Source organism: Pteropus vampyrus, unplaced genomic scaffold, assembly GCF_000151845.1.
Source record: "Pteropus vampyrus isolate Shadow unplaced genomic scaffold, Pvam_2.0 Scaffold1000004004, whole genome shotgun sequence".
NCBI classification, from domain to species: Eukaryota; Metazoa; Chordata; class Mammalia; order Chiroptera; family Pteropodidae; genus Pteropus; species Pteropus vampyrus.
In genome coordinates this window covers 7239-27506 of record NW_011918406.1, presented here as the reverse complement: position 1 = coordinate 27506, position 20268 = coordinate 7239, and the positions used below count along the sequence as shown (strand labels likewise).

At 50.9% G+C, this 20268-nt stretch overlaps 1 protein-coding gene across 1 annotated transcript; it reads left to right on the top strand.

Moving 5' to 3' along the window:
• The first annotated feature begins 6114 nt into the window (after positions 1-6114).
• Positions 6115-18703, top strand: LOC105311441 (PWWP domain-containing protein MUM1L1-like). The gene is made up of 4 exons (XM_011387431.1): positions 6115-6213; positions 6964-7015; positions 10513-10572; positions 16509-18703. The coding sequence occupies exons 1-4, from the start codon at positions 6115-6117 to the stop codon at positions 18701-18703; spliced, it is 2406 nt and encodes an 801-aa protein (XP_011385733.1).
• The last annotated feature ends 1565 nt before the right edge of the window (positions 18704-20268 follow it).

Sequence of the window (20268 nt, the reverse complement as noted above, 5' to 3'; positions counted from 1 at the left end):
TCGGGGTCGCCATGTCAGAGACTGAATCGCCCTCGGGTTCCCGATCCCAACTCCCCGGAGCGCTAGGGGTCGCCACGTCAGATACCAAAAGACCCTCGGGGTCCCGATCCCACCTCGCCGGAGCTCTCAGGGCCGCCATGTCAGATACCAAACCACCCTCGGGGTCCCGATCCCACCTCGCCGGAGCCCTCGGGGTCGCCATGTCAGAGACTGGCCGGCCCGCCCTCGGGGTCCCGATCCCACCTCGCCGGAGCGCTGGGGGGTCGCCATTTCAGAGACCAAACCACCCTCGGGGTCCCGATCCCACCTCGCCCGAGCCCTCGGGGTCGCCATGTCAGAGACCAAACCACCCTCGGGGTTCCGATCCCACCTCGCCGGAGCGCTAGGGGGTCGCCATTTCAGAGACCAAACCACCCTCGGGGTCCCGATCCCACCTCGCCCGAGCCCTCGGGGCCGCCATTTCAGAGACCAAACCACCCTCGGGGTCCCGATCCCACCTCGCCCGAGCCCTAGGGGTTCGCCATGTCAGAGACTGGCCGGCCCGCCCTCGGGGTCCCGATCCCACCTCGCCGGAGCGCTAGGGGGTCGCCATTTCAGAGACCAAACCACCCTCGGGGTCCCGATCCCACCTCGCCGGAGCCCTCGGGGTCGCCATTTCAGAGACTGGCCGGCCCGCCCTCGGGGTCCCGATCCCACCTCGCCGGAGCCCTCGGGGTCGCCATTTCAGAGACCAAACCACCCTTGGGGTCCCGATCCCACCTCGCCGGAGCCCTCGGGGTCGCCATTTCAGAGACCAAACCACCCTCGGGGTCCCGATCCCACCTCGCCGGAGCCCTCGGGGGTCGCCATGTCAGAGACTGGCCGGCCCGCCCTCGGGGTCCCAATACCACCTCACCGGAGCCCTCGGGGTCGCCATGTCAGAGACTGGCCGGCCCGCCCTTGGGGTCCCGATCCCACCTCGCCAGAGCTCTCAGGGCCGCCATTTCAGAGACCAAACCGCCCTCGGGGTCCCGATCCCACCTCGCCCGAGCCCTCGGGGTCGCCATGTCAGAGACCAAACCACCCTCGGGGTCCCGATCCCACCTCGCCGGAGCCCTCGGGGTCGCCATGTCAGAGACTGGCCGGCCCGCCCTCGGGGTCCCGATCCCACCTCGCCGGAGCTCTCAGGGCCGCCACGTCAGATACCAAACCACCCTCGGGGTCCCGATCCCACCTCACCGGAGCCCTCGGGGTCGCCATGTCAGAGACTGGCCGGCCGCCCTCGGGGTCCCGATCCCACCTCGCCGGAGCCCTCGGGGCCACCATGTCAGAGACTGGCCGGCCCGCCCTCGGGGTCCCGATCCCACCTCGCCGGAGCGCTAGGGGGTCGCCATTTCAGAGACCAAACCACCCTCGGGGTCCCGATCCCACCTCGCCGGAGCCCTCGGGGTCGCCATGTCAGAGACCAAACCACCCTCGGGGTCCCGATCCCACCTCGCCGGAGCCCTCGGGGTCGCCATGTCAGAGACTGGCCGCCCCGCCCTCGGGGTCCCGATCCCACCTCGCCGGAGCCCTAGGGGGTCGTCATGTCAGAGACTGGCTGGCCCGCCCTCGGGGTCCCGATCCCACCTCGCCGGAGATCTCAGAGCCGCCATGTCAGAGACTGGACGGCCCGCCCCGGCTCCTCACTGTAGCCCCTTATATCTGAGGAGAATCCCCGATGGCCTCACAGCGCCGCGGACCCACCTCCCCACAGCCCGGTGTCCCTGAGACCCCAACTGTGCCCCCACAACCCGCGTCTCGGGACCTTACGTCTCTTTGCCACTCCGTGCGCTCCGTGATCTCCACACCGCGCGACCGTCTCGAAGCTTCTGAGGACCGCCTGACAGCGAGCTAGGCGGGAGCGTCGCTGATTGGCTGGCTCAGTGCGCATGCGGGAGGCGGGGCCTCCGCCTAGCCACGCCCCTGCGCGGACCGCCCTACCAATACCAGAGCCAGGGTTGGGGCCCCGGGACTGGGGGTTTCCAGTGCGCCCATTCGAGGACGTTTCACACATATCTTCCCCGAAATCACAAAAGGACAAGGGAGTGCGGAACAGGTGCGCAAGCCTCCATCTTCCTGGTGAAAAAGAATTCACCAATTCCTAGTCATTCTCCCCCTGGACTTCTTGCCACCCACCCCTTTTCCTTGCGGTGGAATCGCCTTGCCCCCGAGCGTTTTGCGTAAATCACCGCGCCCCTTCCCTACGTGTTTAAACGCGCGCGGACGAGCACACACGCACGCAGGTGTGTATCTCCTTTAATATCGTTTCTGACTGGCCTTTGTGTCCGGGTATTACAACGAATTGTATCACATTCGATGTGGCATTCTGCCACTTCCATTTTGCTCGGCATCGTACCACTAACAGTGTCTATTTTATCTCATGTAGCCATAGCCACAGCGCTATCTTTTCCTCTGCTGCAGCCTATCCCATTGTGGAACCGCTCCTCCATTTTCTTCTCCTTGGACACGTCCATGGATACTTTCCACTTTAGAGCCCTTACAAGCAGTGGTGTTAGGAGTATCCATCTTAATGTCCGGCATACATGTGGCATGTTTCCCAGAGATTCAAGGAGTGAGATTTCTAGGTCGAGGCTAGGAGAGCATACCCAAATCGTTTCCAGCTGAGGACCCCAGCCACACTCTGAGTTCTGATTGGCCCGAATACCCACCAGTACTTGGTACAAACAGATTTCTTGACGTTTCCATTTTAGAGAGTGCAAAATTATTATTATTGTTTTCTTTTTTTGCAGGGAAGGTGGGTCTTCTTTTGCACTTCTCCTGTCACTAGTAAGATAGGGCTTTTTTAATGCTTATTGGCCATTTCCATTTCCTTTTTCATTTCTCATTTGTGTGAGTGTCATCACCTTCTTACAGTTGGGTAAGAATGACTTTCTTGCAGTTTGGCAGAAACCCTCCATATATTCCAGACATCAGTCTTTATGACAGTGTTTTCCTTTGTTTTTGCTGGCAATGTAATACACATAATGCAAATTGTATCATCTTAACCATTTTTACGTGTACAGTTCAGTGGCGCTGAGTACACTCCCGTTGGTGTACAGTCATCCATCTTTGGAAATTTTTCATCTTTCCAAACGGAGTCTCAGTTCCCATTAAACACTTATTCTCCAATATTTCGCTGAGCATAATGTCTTCAAGATTTATCCATCTCGTAGCATGTATCAGAATTTCCTTTCATTTTTAATTTTTTTCAATTACAGTTGACATTCGATATTACTTAATATTAATTTCAGGTGGACAGCTTAGTGGTTAGACATTTCTATAAATTACGAAGTAACTCCCATCCCGATTTGTTAGTACCCACCTGGCACTAGGGCAAATAATAATCCATTGTAGATATATACCACATTTTTCTTTTTCTTTTTGGCGGTGCTTGGGTTGTAGGAGCTCTTTATATGTCCAGGATTTTAATCTTTTATCAGATACATTATTTCAAATCATTTTCTTCCATTCCATAGGTTGCCTGTTCTCTCCATTGATTATATCGTTTGGTGCACAACGGTTTTAGCCTTTCGTGCGGGGAAGACTAAATTCTCTTATTTATGCCGTAAACAAGTAAGAATGCAACATAATTGTTTTGTTTTTTTTTGCAGTGTGAAAGCTCACAATATGTTCTTACAAAGTAGAAAAATATACAATGCTCAATTCAATTAAGCACCTTCCAAGAAGGCGTATCAATAGAATGAGCGAATCATAATGTTCGTTTCACTATAAGTATATTAGTTTAAAGTAGACTTGAAATTTTAAGTGTGTGCAAATTCCGAGGTTTAAGAAATTTCAAAAGCCACAGATATGGCATCTAGGAAGCTGAAGGCTGTGAATTTTCCTTCTCACTTAATCCATGCTTAGTTTGGCATTCCTCACAGGTAAGCAGGCAGTGCCTGTTATGCCCTGGACCAAAGCCAGCCTCACGTAGCTGGTCATCAAGGGAATTGCATTTACTCCGGCATGCTCCTATGCCTTTCCAAGACCAAATCCCAAGATAGCAGCAAGCGCAACTTTAGGCAATAATCCAAATCTTGGATTAGCTGCTAAATAACAGTTCTGGAGGCTGAAGTCCAAGATCAGGGTTCCAGTGTGGTTGATGAGGGCCCTCTTCTGGGCTGCAGACTACGCGCGGTGGAAGGGCAACAGCTTTAAACTTTGACGTAGTCCAATTTATCTACTTTTTCTTTCTTGCCTCGTGGACCATTTTAAATGAAATTATCTTCACCCGAAGGTCATACAACCACCACCAACCCGCCCCATATTTTCGTAGCATGGTTTTAAGATGTCGCTTTGCATTTTTAAGTCTTTGTTCGTGAGGAATGGATTTTTGTGTTTGCTGTCAGGGAGAGATCCTACTGCTTGTTTCTTCCTCTGAAAAGCTAATTGTACCATCCTCGTTCATTGAATGGTGTACACTTTCCCCACCGTCAGCTCTGCCAAGTTTCTGTATGTCCCTGATTCTGCTTCTCTAGCCTGTTCCACCGGTGAGTTCATTTATCCTGTGCCCCAACCACAGCCTGTCACAGGATGAGGATGGCAAGTCAGACCTGTCCGAGTTTGAATCCTCAGACATTAGCCCACACTCTGATGCCTAAGGTCCCTCAGTGATTCCTCAGAGCCTCCACAAGAGGATCTGCACTACCTGTGAGGACCCTGCACATCTTACCTCGTTTCACTCCCCTCGTGTCCTTTCCATCCTGAGCTTCCTGCGGTTTCCTCAAGCACAGCACTGCTATTTTCGTGCCAAGGGGCCTTCAAAGGAGCTCAGCCGACATCTCTGTCGAGTCTCGGTGGGCGCGCCTTCCTGCAGCCTCTCTCCTTTCACTGCAATCATTCCGTGTGCTAAGGAGCCTGCAGTATTTGGCCTCACTTTGGCCATGCCGGAAACCTGAATACTTCCACGGGGCAGATTCAGAATTTATCTTTCAAATAGATCGCTGATTGCCCAGAAATAAAAACAACACCTCGGTAAGCTTTAATGCCCTTTGAAGATATACAAACCCGCTATTCACCTACTTATCTAAATAACCCTGTGGAAGAGGAATCCGCGTAGGCCCGCTTCATATTTTAAAGGGACTGGGGATCGAAGAGTACAAATAGTCACCCACATCCACAGAGCTTCACAGTAGAGGGAGGATTCAAATTTACAGGAGCGTCGTGAATCTTTATGTCTGCCACGAGAGTAGCCCCCTCATCCAGGGATTTGGATAATTAATAAAGGTAATGTGAGCTAAGTGCCATGGCAGATAATGGTTATCTACCTACCCTTTCTCTCTTTCATCTTTTCTTCATCCTCACTAACAGAACCGTGACCCAGCTGCATGCAGCGGTGGGCACGTGACCCAGTGCCGCCCTTGGGCTGCTCATGACACAAGTCCCAGAGGACGCTGGTGGCATTTCTAGGAGGCCTTCCTGACTTGGACAGACACAGCTGGTTCCCCTTTTTGATCAGTCCCCTTTGATCTGCCAGGGAAACAGATGCAATGCCTGCGACCTTGGGGACAAAAGCCACACCGAGGGATGACAGGGCAAGAAGAGTGAAGAACCTGGTTCTTTGAGCTGTAGTACCAGCCCCGAGTTGTCTATTCTCACTGCGTGGTGACTGGAAAACATAAACCCGTTTGCGTAAGCCACCATTTAAAATACAGTCAAAGGCAACTCATGACGATAGGGCAGTGCATAACCCAAACGGATTTTTATCCAACTTGCGTTAGTCATGGTAGACAGTGACTGTAACATTTAAACCCCCCCACACACGATGACGGAAAAATAGTTCATTATTCCTCCTGTAACATTACTGGGAAAACGCAAAGGCAGCTGGCAGGCTTTCTCCACGCACTCGTGCGGGGACCAAGGCTTTTGGGCACTCTGCCACCACCACCTTCACTGCCTGTTGCCCCACGCGGGAGGTGGCCTCCTTTGCAGTTTGCTAGAAGGAGACAGGCACACGGAGGTGCCCCGGGTACGATGGTTCTTATAAGTTAGGACTGGCAGGGGTACAAAATCACGTCCAGTGACATTCCTTTGCTGAGGTCTCAGTCACATGGTCACACCTAAAAGCAAGGGAAGCTGGGAATGGGCACCAAGATGGGGACCCAGGAAGAAGAGAACGGCGATTTCGGTGGGAAGCTGGAGTCCCTGCAATCTACGCCTTTCCGTAATCAGTATGAACCTCGACAATATGAGGTAATTTCAAAGAGAAACTCACCAAGATGCTTGAAGCCTGAACTGAAATTCCAGCGCGCAGTTTAACGAGGCTTTGCCGCTTATGAACTGAGAGACGCTGAGCTCATTTCTTGACTCCTCTAAGCCGCAGTGGCTTTGCTCGTATCTGAAAGGCATGATAATGGCATCTGTCTCATAAAATTTGGGGGACATTAAGAGAAAGAATGCATGAGAACTCATGGAAGTACTCAGTCATATAAAGCAAGAGATAAAATATTGATAATAGTAGGACTGTATTATTGCTCAAAATTATTTGTGATCCTATTGTATTATATTCATGATTACAACGTGGTAATTCTTACGTTCACATTATTATAACCACTTTTTAAGCCATTGGCATACAATTTTCTGAATATCGCGCATGGAACGCAAACTAGTGCCTACGCTACATTTCAAAGCGTAAAGAATTAACCTTTTGATCATTAGGATTCGCTGTAACGACTTAATAAAAGCCGATTTTGGGATGGGGAATATCACATTTGTTTCAAAAGAAGAATCCTTTAGAATGGGTGAATCATCACAGGGCTTTCTTATTCTCTAAGGCGGTGTTTCTCCAGAAAAACTCAAACGAGACGACCGCTGTTTGAAGGAAGGGAAAACACTGTGGGAGTCTGGTAGACCACGCGCTCTCTCCGTTTTTCCTTCCATCCCGCCGTCTTCCTTGGCTTTCTTAACTGCGTGTTCTCGTGTTACCCGCTTTCTTTCTGACAGCTTCTCATTGCCGTCGCTGGCTCTTTCTCCTCGAATGAGCCCTCGCTCGGTGGTGTGGCTCAGGGCTCGGCTTTACTCGGTGCTTTCCTCAATCCATGCCCTTTCCCTAAACGTTGCCATATATGCCTAGGGTCCCACGACACCATTTACATCAGACTTTCTCAAAGTGTGCTGCGTGGGACCGCCTACATCAGAATCACGCGAAGGGGACTGTTAAAATCCAGGCTCCCTGGTTCTTTCTCAGGTTGAGCCAGTCGACCCTGCGGGTGGGCCCTGGGAATCTGCATTTTGAAGAAACCCTCCAGGGTCCTCCCAGCCACACTAGACTGGGAACCACTGTTTGTGTCAAGAGGGGCCTGGCCAACAGTAACGATGGCGGCTCAACATCTCCATCTGGTGGCTTCCGCACACCATTGTCTTTGTTTTGCCAATGCGGTCTGTGCCTGTTCAGAAACTATGAAACATCTCAAAAAGAAGAAAGACATAGGAACCGAGGGCATTAATGGAGCATGCGCTCCACGAAGAGCCAAGACTGAGTGATTCCCTCTTTTCGCTCTTCTAACACCAGTGTCGAACTTGTCTGTCCTAATCTTTTAAGAGGAAATCAAGTCGATGTCTTTTCTTTCTCATTCAACTATGCGAAAACAAACACAGGTATCGGTTGACACCTACTATAGAGGCTGACACCATGTTTTGATTTCTTACAGAAGTGCAGCGGTGGGGGGGGCACTTAATGAGCTTTCGAGTTATCCTTCCTGAGGTTGGCTAATAAAGAGCATGCTACGTTCCAAACACGGTTAACTTACATTCTACTGTCGAGACTGTGTTCCAATTATAGATGTAACAAATATTCCCTGTAAAACAATTTTCATAAAATATGTGAAAGGAATGAAACTCACACTTCTGGGCTCTATGCGGACATGCTGTACTACTTTCGATGGGGCGTCTTGTTCACTTTCCTCCTCCTTTCCTTCCTCTCTCTTCCCCCTACGTTACTTTTTTAGATTTCACTTTCTTGGGTAGCTGCTTTAATTCGCCGCCAGCTCTGTAACGTTTTGTGTTCTGTTTTTAATCACTCGTATGACTTCTTTCTTCTCAGATTTGGAAGCAAAGCTTCACTATTGTATTCAGCCTGGTCGCACGTTCCTACTGCCTCCATCAAGTAATGCGAACGTGAAGCCAGTGTTGTATGAGCGACCTCTAATTCTCTTACCGAAAACGCTCAGCATTTCAGCGGCTCTTGGAAGCACACCAGTGAATCGGGTGAGTGGTGGTCGATGACTACCATTCGGTGGGGGTGAGCAGTGTCTCTTCAACAAGCGCCTCTGACACAACTGCATCCACACGCACACTAATGAAGTCTGACACTGAAGGCGCGCCATACACAAAATGTCACTCACCCGAAATAGAGCCAACGCCCAGATGCAAGGGCTAAAGTATCAAATGCGCGAAAGAAAACATACGAGTAAATCAACTCGACCTTTGGGCGATGATTTCTTAAATATTAGACCCAAAGCAAGAGCAACATAAGAAAAAAAATAGATGCAACAGATATAAAATCGATAAATGGCCTTCATCAAAATGAACGTCTTTCTGCATTGAAAGACACTATCGAAGGCGAAAAAAAGGTATCCTACAGAATGGGAGCAAACATTGGCAAATCATGCACGCAGTGAGAGTCTGGCACCCCGAAGATAGAAAAGCCCTTACAACTCCAAACAAGTGATACAAATAAAGCACCATAAAAATCAGTAAATGATCCGAATGGTTACTTCCCTAAGAAGATAGCCGAGTGGCCCATAATCACACGATTATATGCTGAACATCACCAGTCATTAGGAAATGCAAATCAAAGCCACAGTAAAAGCTATAACACCCCCTAGGATGTCTTTTTCTGAAACTTAGAGAAGGGAAAAGCCCGATTGTTGTTGGCGGTGCCGAGTGATGCAAACTTGTATTGTGCATTGCCGGTGGGACTTTTAAATGGCACAGTGACTGTACCATGCCACCGAATGGAACACTTCGAAATGGTTACTTTGATGATGTGAGAGTTCCCATTCAAAAGAATTTTTTCACAACTACAAAAATAACCTCTGTAGACTCCTCTACTAAGATATTTAAGTGTTTGGGGAAAACTAAGCAATTTTCTTGCATTGATTCAAAATAATATCGAACCCATTATTGCTTACGTTTAAATATGTTTCATGAAAACATTACTCCGTTTTTTGAAAACAAACAAACAAGCAAACTGTATATATATTTGGATATATATATATATTGAAAGTGTGACGCCGATTTACATTTGTGCAAATCTATTTAACGTCTGGCTGAATAGGAAAGAACGAGATGTCCTCACCTGCTGCTTCATCTCACCTCTTACAACCTGTCATTTCCACAGAACGGAACCAAGCAGTCAGGATTCCCTGAGACTGGGTAGGGAAAGGAAGACCTCACTGGTCCCCCAACATGTTCTCAGGGACCGCCCGCCAGAGTTCCAGGAAAGACCACTGGGCACTGCTGAGCTCCAGAGTTCTTTCATAGCGCTTAATCGACCTCCTGAGAGCAGAGATGCTATTACTGGATTTGCCAAAAATGGAGACGAGGGAACAGAGATGTTAGGGCACAACGCGAAAGTCACACAGCTGAGGAGAAGCAGAGCCGAGACTCAATCTCACATCCGTCTTTCAGAAAGCCTCTCTGATTAGAAAATATGGAACGCGAATGCACCCCACTATTTGCCCCCGCCCACACTGGATAGGTTCACGGGGGAGGGATGTCTGGAAATCTCGCTCCCTTTCCTCCACACTAAGAACCTGTGCAAAGCCTGCATTCGGTTTCTGCACAGTCTATAAAAGCCCAGCTCGTCCTTCTCCTGTGGGCTGTATGTGGAATGGGGTGGTTTTGTCTGTTTTTAGAATCGGGTCCAGGGCTGTGCTGGGTCTGTCTGAAACCAACACCCCACGAGAGCTGATCTGGGGCATCAGTCGCCAAATCGGCATCCAGCGACCTCGTGTCGGTGGCTTGCAATCGGCCGTGGTGGGAGTACTTACGTCATGAAAGTAGGAAAAGGTTGCAAATCGGCCCTGCACCCTCCCCTCCTGAGGACTTGTTTCCAGCACGTCGCCGCCCAGGACGGAGCAAAGAAGGGTCGCCTGGAGCTCATTAACAGGAGGAAGAGCTGCATCTCAGGGCAGCTGTGTCCCAAACTGTGAGTGGCTAGGAGAGAGGCAGCGTGTTCCCTGCACCCCGTGTCTGAGCGTAGGGGTCCCGTGTATGAGCACGGTGTCCAGTGGCAGTGTGGGGCAACAGCGCACAGTGAGCACAGTTTTCCAATGGGCGAGGCTCATCTCTACCTTCCTGACGCCCCAGGACAGGGTCATTTGAAGGAGCCATCTATCTTCTCAGGAATCATGCTTTCCTGGCAACCACTCAATACACATTTGCCCCAGGGGAACCCCAGGGTCTTCTGGTCTTTCCACAACCTGAGTTTCTGGTTTGCTTTTCTCTGGCATCCAAGTGCTTCACCTTCTCACGTATTCTCCTCTCCAGGTCGTCTGAAATCCACGGAGATTCTTTGGATCCCGCCCACACAAACGTCCCTGGCCTCATGTGAGCTGGTAGGTAGGAAGGAGGTCCTTAACAGGACCTGGATCCCGAGTGTCTGTGTGTCTGTGTCTTTGTGCGTGCGTACGTTGTGTGCGTATGTGTGTGTGTGCGTGCGTGTCTCAAGGCAGGACAGAAGCTGTTATCCTTGTACTTTATTTCCTCCAGTACCCATTGGTGAGAACTCCCTTGTCCCCCTCCCCGTGCTCATTCCACGAGGACATGGCGTACGGTCTCTAATATTTTATTTATTTAATTATTTATTCATTCATTCGTTCACTCTTTCACTCATTGGATTGGTTGGGGTGTAATTGACTGAGAACCAGATCAATGGTCTGCATCTGAGGGTGCATTAGTACTTCCTGCTTTCCACAGAAAGCTGACATCAGGGAGAACGCTTTGATGACATTCTGGTTTCCATGACAACTGGGGTAAGCCATTTCTCACTGCCAGCAGAAACATTTAACAAGGATATTTACAGACTGGAGAGATGGAGTAACTGGAGAAACATCGAGACTAGTCAGTGTCTGCTTTCGATGTGAGTTTTGTGCGCGTGTGTGTGTGTTGTCAGTGTGTGGAATTTAGTCGGACCTTCAAAGCTCAAATCCCTCCCGTTTTATAAGAGAGGATGGCAGTTGCTCTTGTTGTGGGCTAAGCTGATTGAATTACCTGGCACATACCCCAGCCCGCTTCAGGGTCCTAGGTGACACCTGTTGCATGAGGGCGTTGTCACCTGAGTCCTTGAAAGCAGACATCTCCAAGTATGTCTCATCGTACGCCTCTGCTTCACAGTGATTGTCGCACAAACCCCGAAAGATGTAAGCTTACTCATTTACACCTACTTATTGTAAAAAGTTCCCGTGTGTATGATATGAGAGGGAACATTTGAAGGCAGCCAGTGAGATGAATGGGGCAGGATTGGACGCCCTAAAGTCCCTTTGTGTAACCCGGGGGACTTTATTGTGCTCACCTTGAGTCGCTGACACACACAAGCTAAGAGGCACGCTCTTCTCTACAAGTCAAATGTCCCGTTATCACAGTTAGGTAGCTTGAATTTGAATCAGTAAACGGCTCCTTCTTTAGCATATAAGCATAAACAAAACTTTCTTTTAGAAGGTTCTGCGTTTATTGGTTGTGTGTTTGGAGGTGAATGGTGCTGATGTTAGACTTTGTGTATGTCTCTTTGTGTTTCTAGAGAAAAACACAGCATTTCTAGGACATACCGTTGCATTCTTTGGCAGGGACGTCCTTCAGAAGAAGCGGGTCCTAGGGACAGGTCCCCACGCCTCTCAGCTCCTGTCCTACACGCTGCTGAGTGCGGGCTGAGAGCGGGCTCTGCCAATTCCCTTTTCCCTCTACCTTCTGACTGCCTGTGAGGGTCGGCCTGTGGGGTCTCCGGAGGGCGACGGGAGGTCCCAATGTGAGACACCTGGCTGTGCCTTCCTCTCTGCTCCTGCTCCTCTCCGGGCCACCCCAGTAACCGGCCTTCACACAACACAGACAGGGACATGTGATTTCAGCAGGGCCCAGCACCAGCAGACTGGTGAACTCTTTCCTAAGAGACCGAGGTCCCGGGTCAAGGGCGTGGGTGGTCCCCTCACATCCTGGCACTGTGGCGGGAGCTCATCACTTTCCCCATCATCACTGGGAGGGCTGTCGGGATGCGTGGATGCCTCCCCTGACCCCCTTGAGAAACCTCATGGAGCTGGGCAGCCCCTTTCCTTAGAAGACTCAGCCCAAGTTCCGAGGCCTCCTGGTCCAAGGTCATGAGTTCTCAGAACCACCTTCTCTGCCCTTTTCTTTATTTTCAGAAGTGCAAGTGTCCATGCTTCCTGCCACGGCACACTTCTCAGTGTCTCTTTGCTCCCTCTTTGCCTTTTCTGGACTCCAAGTCATTCTGTTGAGCTCTCCTCTCCCTAATTCAAATATAAGGGGACCCTGCCCAATAATCAGGTGGGTTTTCCTCTCTTTGCATTTAAGGTCCCGTCTTTCGCTTTGGTTCCTAGAACTTTTAATATAAAACTGGACCTTGGACCTGTCCCTATGTGTGTGCTCTCATGTCTGTGTGAGCATGTTTCCGTGTGTGTGTGTGTGTGTGTGTGAATTATGCTTGTGGTTGGGCACATCGGATAGACCACCTGAAATTTTTCTTTCGCTTGGACAATTATTGACTATTGTTCCTTCACACATTCTGCAACCCCCACCCCCACCCCGCCTCTGCTCGGACTGCTATAATCGACTATGTCTTGTGCGGTGTGGTGCGTACATTTTCATAGTGAATATTTCCTTCGATCGTATAAAACACGCTTCGAACACCTTTCAGACATTGCGAATACAGTCTCATTGCATTCTGCGCCATGCTATTTTGCCATTTTGCTACACCTGCTCTGTTCCTGTTCACTGACATCCCGTATTTCGTTTCCTACCCCCTTAGAATCCTTATAAGGGAAGCTTTGGGTGCATATGTACATGTAAATGTGTTCTCCCTGTAATATTTTACAACACGATTGCAAATGTAACGTCTACCTTCGCCACCCGCTTCCACCCCTGTTCCCCTTCTCTTTCGGATGGAACCGGTCGTGACATATGCAGTCAGCACGCTCGGCTTTTTCCTGGCATTTGCCTGTCTTTCCCATCCCAAGGTAAACTGGAAAGCATCGCTCCCCGCGTGACTGTGCGTTTCACCTAAAGCATGTAACTTGTACTTAAATGGTCCACGGTCAGAGTCTTGTCTGAATTTTCCCCGAGTCAGTACGTGAAGGTCCGCATCAGTCTTTGTGTCGAATATGTAACGTCCCCTTGTTGGTGTAGACTGTGGGTTGGTCGGTCCTTCCCCATGGGCAGCAAGCACCTGGCGTACGTGCGACGTTGTTGTGATGAGCTACATGCAATGACTTGTCCTGGGAAGAAGGGCACCTTTTTCCCCTTGTGCAGGACACAGGGAAGCCAGTAGGTTCTGAGATACGGGCCTCATTCTCTCTGTTGGGATGCTAGTCCTGACGGAGGTCTCGCCTGCAGTAAAGAGGAGGCTGCCCGTTACCTGTCAACCGTAACGCTGAGAGTGAATTCATTAGTGTTGTAGAGGACACTGGAGGTCTCCCTGTGGCAGTTGGCAGGGAACGGAGGTTTACCAGAGCTTCTTTGAAACAAAGTGGGCCTCCCGGACGGGAGGAACCACCTGAGTTTGCAAAGGGAACGGGAGAGAACTCAGTCTCGTCTTAAAACGAGGCGCTCATGAGAAGCTTTGGCCTTGTGCGGTTCTTCCCTCAAGTGCTCTTGCTTCTCCCCCTCCGAGTAGATGGCACGAGAAGGTGAGTTCCTGTGAGACTAGGTGCTGGGGCTGCCTGTTTGCTCAGGAAAAGCTGGGAGGTCGAGCTTGGGAATCGGAAGGTGGACGTGAGGTAGGGTCACAGCTGATCATCTGCGGGTGGGAAACAGCTCTCACTGTTTTTATTCCTTTGAGAAAGCTGAGGGCAGTTCATGATTTTTCGGTCTGTAACACTTGCCATTTAAATATCATGTACAGAACAACCCAGATCTGCATGTATGGGTGACCTCTGTGAAATTACGGAACTAGTTAACCACATAGGAAACAAATATGCAAAGATAGCGGTTCTCACTCAGTCATTCTGCAAGTGGAATTCAAGCCCAATGGAATCCTAAAAGCTTTAAAACGAAAAACTATGGGTGAAAGTTTATGCTGAATTCATCTGGCAACAGACAGGTGCAAAAAATAGGCAAGAATGTATTTTCATAACAGTAGTTTTACAAAGTGTGCCTTTACAAGAAAGGGAACTGCCAACGCATCCTTTTATGGACATCCATGTTTTGGGGACAGTTAAAATCACAAAAGCTACAGTTCAAAAGAAGTTCCACTAAAATCTTTAAGTGAATGATAATGCATCCCTGGACACTGTGTACAGAAAAGTAGACCCTATGAACGGGCATTTCTGGGTGGGAAGAGGGGCATTGAGAAAAGGTTGCATCTCCCACGTGCCACACATCTAAATGTTTGCAGTCTACTGTAAGTTTTTAAGTCTCAGAAAGCCCACCTTATCGAGAGATTCCGGAAGACAGCGTACTAAACAGGCATTCCCACGAAACAGTGATCTACGATGCTCGTGAGTGAGGAAATGCACTCCGAGGTCGTATGTGCAGGCCTGTGCCCAGGGATGCACGGGAAATGTGTGGGCGCCCGCTCCCCATCACGCCGAGAGCGGGCCTCTGGAATGTGTTGTCTCCTACATACATCTCTTTGCACGTTTTCTGTCCTCTGCAAGCCCATTTGCTGTTATCTTAGAAGCACAAAACAACACACTATCATGACAGGACCCAGGTTGCATCTGTCTCACACACACACCCCCACACACCCACACCCGCACACTCACACACACGCACATGCACACACACGCGCGCGCACTGCTACTGTGAAATAATCCATGTGTCCAAGACAAACGAGAGCTGTCATGAAAGCGGCAGTTCGCACTGTTGGGAAAGAGGGAGGGGTGGCATAAACTAAGGAGCTTAAGGTGGAAATATTTTCAGATGCAAAAGAAGGAAGACGAGAAGCCTGACATCTACATGGTAAGTGAGCTTTAACCAACATTTCCGTTTCAGAAGGGCACGCATTCCAGACCCGGGGAAGGGAAAAGGATGAATCCCTCTCCACTTCACGGGCTCGATTTCCCACCTCTTTTGGATTTTCTAGCTTGACATCAGAGATGTGTAGGGCCTGGGTGTCCACATTCGACCCCTGGAGGGACGGTGCCCTTCAGAGGCACAGAGCAGGGTAAGGGGTCTGTCGGAGGAGCAGTTGGAGTTTGCGGATCAACAGATGCTGCCCACACAAACACACCGACCGAGATCCAGCTGCAGTTCGGTGACACTTGCCCATTTGACCAATCATTGCACGTGCAACCATTTATTCATGTTGCGCTGTGATTTATTTGGCTCCTTGCTGTGCAGCCACTACTGTACACCGATGTGGAGCTAGGTGGGGGGACTGTGTCAACTCCCATAGAGAAATTGAGAGGTCCACATCCCAGCCCATGGCCAGTGCCTGCAGCAGTGCTTGTGAAGGGGGTGACCGGTAGCCACCGCGATGATCTTCGCGAAGGTCTGGGGTCTCAGCTCACGCTCTTGAACACGCCATTGTGCTGGCACCTGGTGTGTGTGGCTCAAAGGTCCCCTCTGGCTTCCTTGGGTGCACGGGGTGGCACTAGCCCCCGAGAAGAGAAGCACGAAAGCATTCCTCTACGATGAGCACCGAGGAGCACAGGGGCCCAGCGAAGCCGACAACACAAATGAGAGCCGGACATGACAGCCAGCTCCCCACACAGGTGCTCTTCAGTATGCAGTAGTAACACGTAGGGCAAGAGTGGGGTTCAGAAGGCTTCCCGGCTCCTCCTCTGGTGCTTCTGTGCTCTTTTCTCAAATATTTTGCATCTGTCTTGCCCCCCCAAACACCCCTCCAGTCTGACACACTATATTTCTGTTTTATCTCTTATCAATTCTCACTGACCACCAATCTTGTACTTTTTTAGTGGCTGATAGATGGTCACGGGGACGGGGAGCACGGCATATGGGATGCAGTCGGCAGTAATGTAATGGCAGGTGGAGGGCCAGGGAAGAGGAAGAGCAGTGAGGGAGATCGTTTCATAAACCACAAAAATGTCTAACCGATGTACTGTATACCTGAAATTAATATAATAAAATTTAAAATTTTTTAAGTGATCCTTTTCATCCATTTTTTTTCTATTAGTTTCAGGTATGCGGTACAACGGTTAGCCATGTATACAAGTTACAAAGTAATCGCCCCGATCTGTACCCATCCGGCCATGTACACAGCCGTTGTGTAACGACCAACGTGTACTTCTCGCTCCCTTCACCTTTCAGGAAAGGAAATCTTTCTGATACCCTTCTCTTCCTTTTCTGTATTCCAGTGTTCCACAGCATAGTCTGCGAACACAGGAGTTCCAGCGCCCGGGGGAGATTCAGGTGCAGAAGGACAGGCCACCGAAGCCGCAAAGCCTTCGTAGGCGTAGGCAAAAGTCTGCCGAAGGCCTGCTTAGAGAAGACTTGCTGCCGCCGTGGGCACGACAGCCAGACCCCTGAAGCTCCGTTAAGGACCTCCCGACTCCCAAGTGAAATCACGATGGAATCCGAGTATGTCCTGTGCAGCTGGAAGGGCCGCTGCTGGCCAGCAAAGGTTTTGCCCAGATCCGGGACCTCACCCAAAGATAAGAGGAAAAAGCCACGTTCTCTACAAGTTCAAATCCTCTCGGTAGGTAAAAACGTTAGAGTGAAAAGCAGCACCATAAAGATCCTAAATGAAGCTCAGATCGAATCCATTGCCTCCTCGCTAGGGGCCCCACCCAAGGCAAGGGTCCCACCGGGAGAGGAAGAGGCCTACAGAAGCGCTCTTACAGTGGCGCTGCAGATTCTGAAGGAGAGGGCAGACCCGGGTCAGGCAAGAGCATCGGGGGACCCAGAGGCCCCCCCGCTGCCTCAAAAGGGACCGCAAAAGCGATCTCGTAGAAAGTCTCGAAAGCCCAAAGGGAAGTCACGGCGAAGCCTCAGGAAAGATGAGAAGCCCAAGTCGCTGTTGGTGCGTTCGGGGAGTGAGGACGCCCCGGACGGTGACGAAGCACAGGCGCAGACATCGGCCGCTCCGGTTCCAAGGGAAACGCAAGCCAAGTCCTCACAGAGCTTCGGCCTGGGCCCAGACATCCCGTCGCTTTCAGAAGATGACCATGAGGAAGAGGGCAAGGCACAGAGGGACACCTCAAGAGCCGCGCTCCAGCGTCGCACGGTCAATGGGGAGGGTGCGGGTGCTAAGGATGGAGACGTCCCGCCATCTCAGCCGCCCGGTTCCATCGTCACTGTGCCCAAGGGTCTGAAAGGAGAGGTGCGTGGCAGCTGCCCGAGGACCCCGGCCGTCTCCTCCGAGTGCTCCACCATCTCCGGGAGCACTGAGGACCCTGGAGAGGGGGCCGCCGGGAGGCCGGGCTCGGAAGATGTGGCGTCACCCTCCAGCGCCCCTAGCCTCGGGCTGCGTTTTTCGGCCCGTCTGGCGAGCAAGAAAAGGAAGCAAGAAGATCAGCTTTCAGCCGACCTCAAGGATAGTCCCCGCGAGGCGTCCGGCAAGAAGCGTGGCGCCAAGGGGGCGAGACAATCGAAAGGCCTGCCTTCCCCACAGGACCCGGGCGCCATCGAAAGAGGAACGATCGTCTGGTTTAAATTTCAGCATCACCCGTTTTGGCCAGCAGTGGTGAAGAATGTCAGCCGCACAGAGCAGGTGGCGTGGGTGCTTCTGATCGAGGCATACGTGCACCGTGGAAAGAAAGGCATTCGAGTGCCCCTTCGGAGATTAAAGCATCTGGACTGCAAAGAGAAAGAAAAGTTCATCAAGCGAGCCGAGAGAGCGTACGGGCAGAGCGTCAAGTGGTGCCTCTCCGTGATTTCCCACTACAGAGAAGGGCTCAGTCGTGGCTCTTTCACGGGCTCCTTCCTGGACTACTACGCTGCTGACATCAGCTACCCGGTGAGGAAAGCCGTCCAAGAGGGCGACGTGGACATCGATTTCCCGAAGGTGAATTACGCCGACCTGGAAGATTCTGAGGAGGAGTACGCCCTGTTGGGGAAGAAGCCCTACAAGAAAATCCTCCCTGACCGGATGAAGGCCGCTCGGGACCGAGCCAACCGGAAGCTGGTGGACTTCATCGTGAAAACGAAGGGGGCCGACCACCATCTCCTGGACATCGTCAAAGGCAGGAAACAGTCCAGGTGGCTGGCGTCGTTCCTGAAGTCGGAAAAGTACGTGATCTGCGTTGAAACGTACCTGGAGGACGACGATCAGTTGGAAGTCGTGATGAAACATTTACAGGAAATCTACAAAGAGGTGGACAAGAAGAAGCTGGCCCTGACGAGGGACGACAAGGTGAGCTTCGTCCTGGAAGTCCTTCTGCCAGAAGCCATCATTTGGTCCATCGCTGCGCTCGATGGGTTAGATTACAAGCAGGCAGAAGAAAAGTACCGGCGAGGGCCACCTGTGCATAGACGGGAGAAGGAGCTATTTGACAGAAACATCTTAAAGAAAGTAAGAAGGAGACCCACAATCAGGAGCAGGGCTAAGTAACTGTCAGCCCCGCAGCCATCCGGGTTGGAGACTTGTCACCGCGTCATCGATAAGATTCCCTGCCTACACGAAACGTAGCATCCCTCCAACCCCGGTGGCACGGAAAGACATCCCGCAAGTCCGAGACCTCGGGACCGTGCCAAATTCCTCTTGGATCCACCTCCGGCATTTGTAGGTGGCACCGTCATCGGCCTTTCCTGTTCCCAAACTCTTCGCCAACGGATTCGTGGAAATATTGCAAACAGTCGCACTTCCCTCTACTCGCCCCGGCGTGTAACCGGCCAGAGAGCTTCGTAACGTTGCTTTAGACCGTGTGTGCTTCGCATTTCGATACACGACGCGCACTCTTTCGTTACACGAACGAGCCCTGGTGTCAGGTGTTAAGCAGCAATCGGTTTCGAAGCCTGAGATGTATCTCACAGAAGCATCGCACGAGTGCTCATCCTGTGACGTGTCCGTATGAACGACTGAATTTCTTCCTAAGATGATTCCTGAGTTTTCCCCGCTCTTCTTATTCATTTAAGGAAACCAACAAACAAAAACCAGCTCTGAGAGGCGACACCGACGACAGAGATGTTTTCTGTCTATCATCATTACCGTGAAATGGTTGTAGGGAAAGCAATCTGAAAGCCAAACCGCGTGAACGATCATCTGCGTGGAGCCCACACACGGTGAATGAAATCTCAGCTGGGTCCACCTCTGCGACGCTGTTGACTCTTCGTTTCCGTGAGATTCCATTGTGGGAGTAGCTCTTGTCCATCGACCAGCGCTTTCCACTGTCTTCCTCACCGACAGTGCCTGGGTCCTCTTCATACAGCCCTCTGCGTCCACACGGAAGACAAGTGGAGCCATGGCGTACATGGCCTAGCTCCTCCGGACCCAGCAGTGCCGCCTGACTGCGAGGAGCCCGTCTTGTTGGCAAAAACCGCAGAAAGGCAAACACTTTGCTGGGGACCGGTGTCCCCTTTGTCTCAAACCAAAAGGGCTCTGTCTTTTGACTCATGCGTTGATTAGCTCCGTCAGCCTCACGCCAGGGCACATGCGCACTGGCCAAGCCATGCCAGGCTGCTGGAGCAGGAGGGGGACCAGGATCCGGGAACTGGGAAGTGGGCTACAGAAGAGTCTCCGTTTGCCTAGATGTGGCTGTTGCCGAGATACAGTGAAATACAGTGTGTGTGAGTAAATTCTGAAGCCCGTGAAGTGTTATATTCGCTTGGAACAAGTTTGGTTTGGGTTTTTTTGTTCGTTTTTTTGTTTGGTTTTTTTTTAGAAAAATTGTTAGAAATGTTAGTTTACTTTTAAAAGCTGATGAGAAAATAAACAGTAAAGGTTTGACATGAACCCGAGTGCATTTTTATTCTCAGGGGAGGTGAACGGTCACTCTCAGGCCCATGTCGTGCGTTCGCGTGGTCACGTGATTGTTTTCCTTTGGTCAGATTTGCAAAAGTCAGCAGTGTTGATTCACCTTAAACCACTGTGTCTTTCACCTTGGACCTCTGTTTCATCCTTCTTCACGCCGTACGACCACATCGTTGCAATGTCTAAACTACACATAGACTCGTATG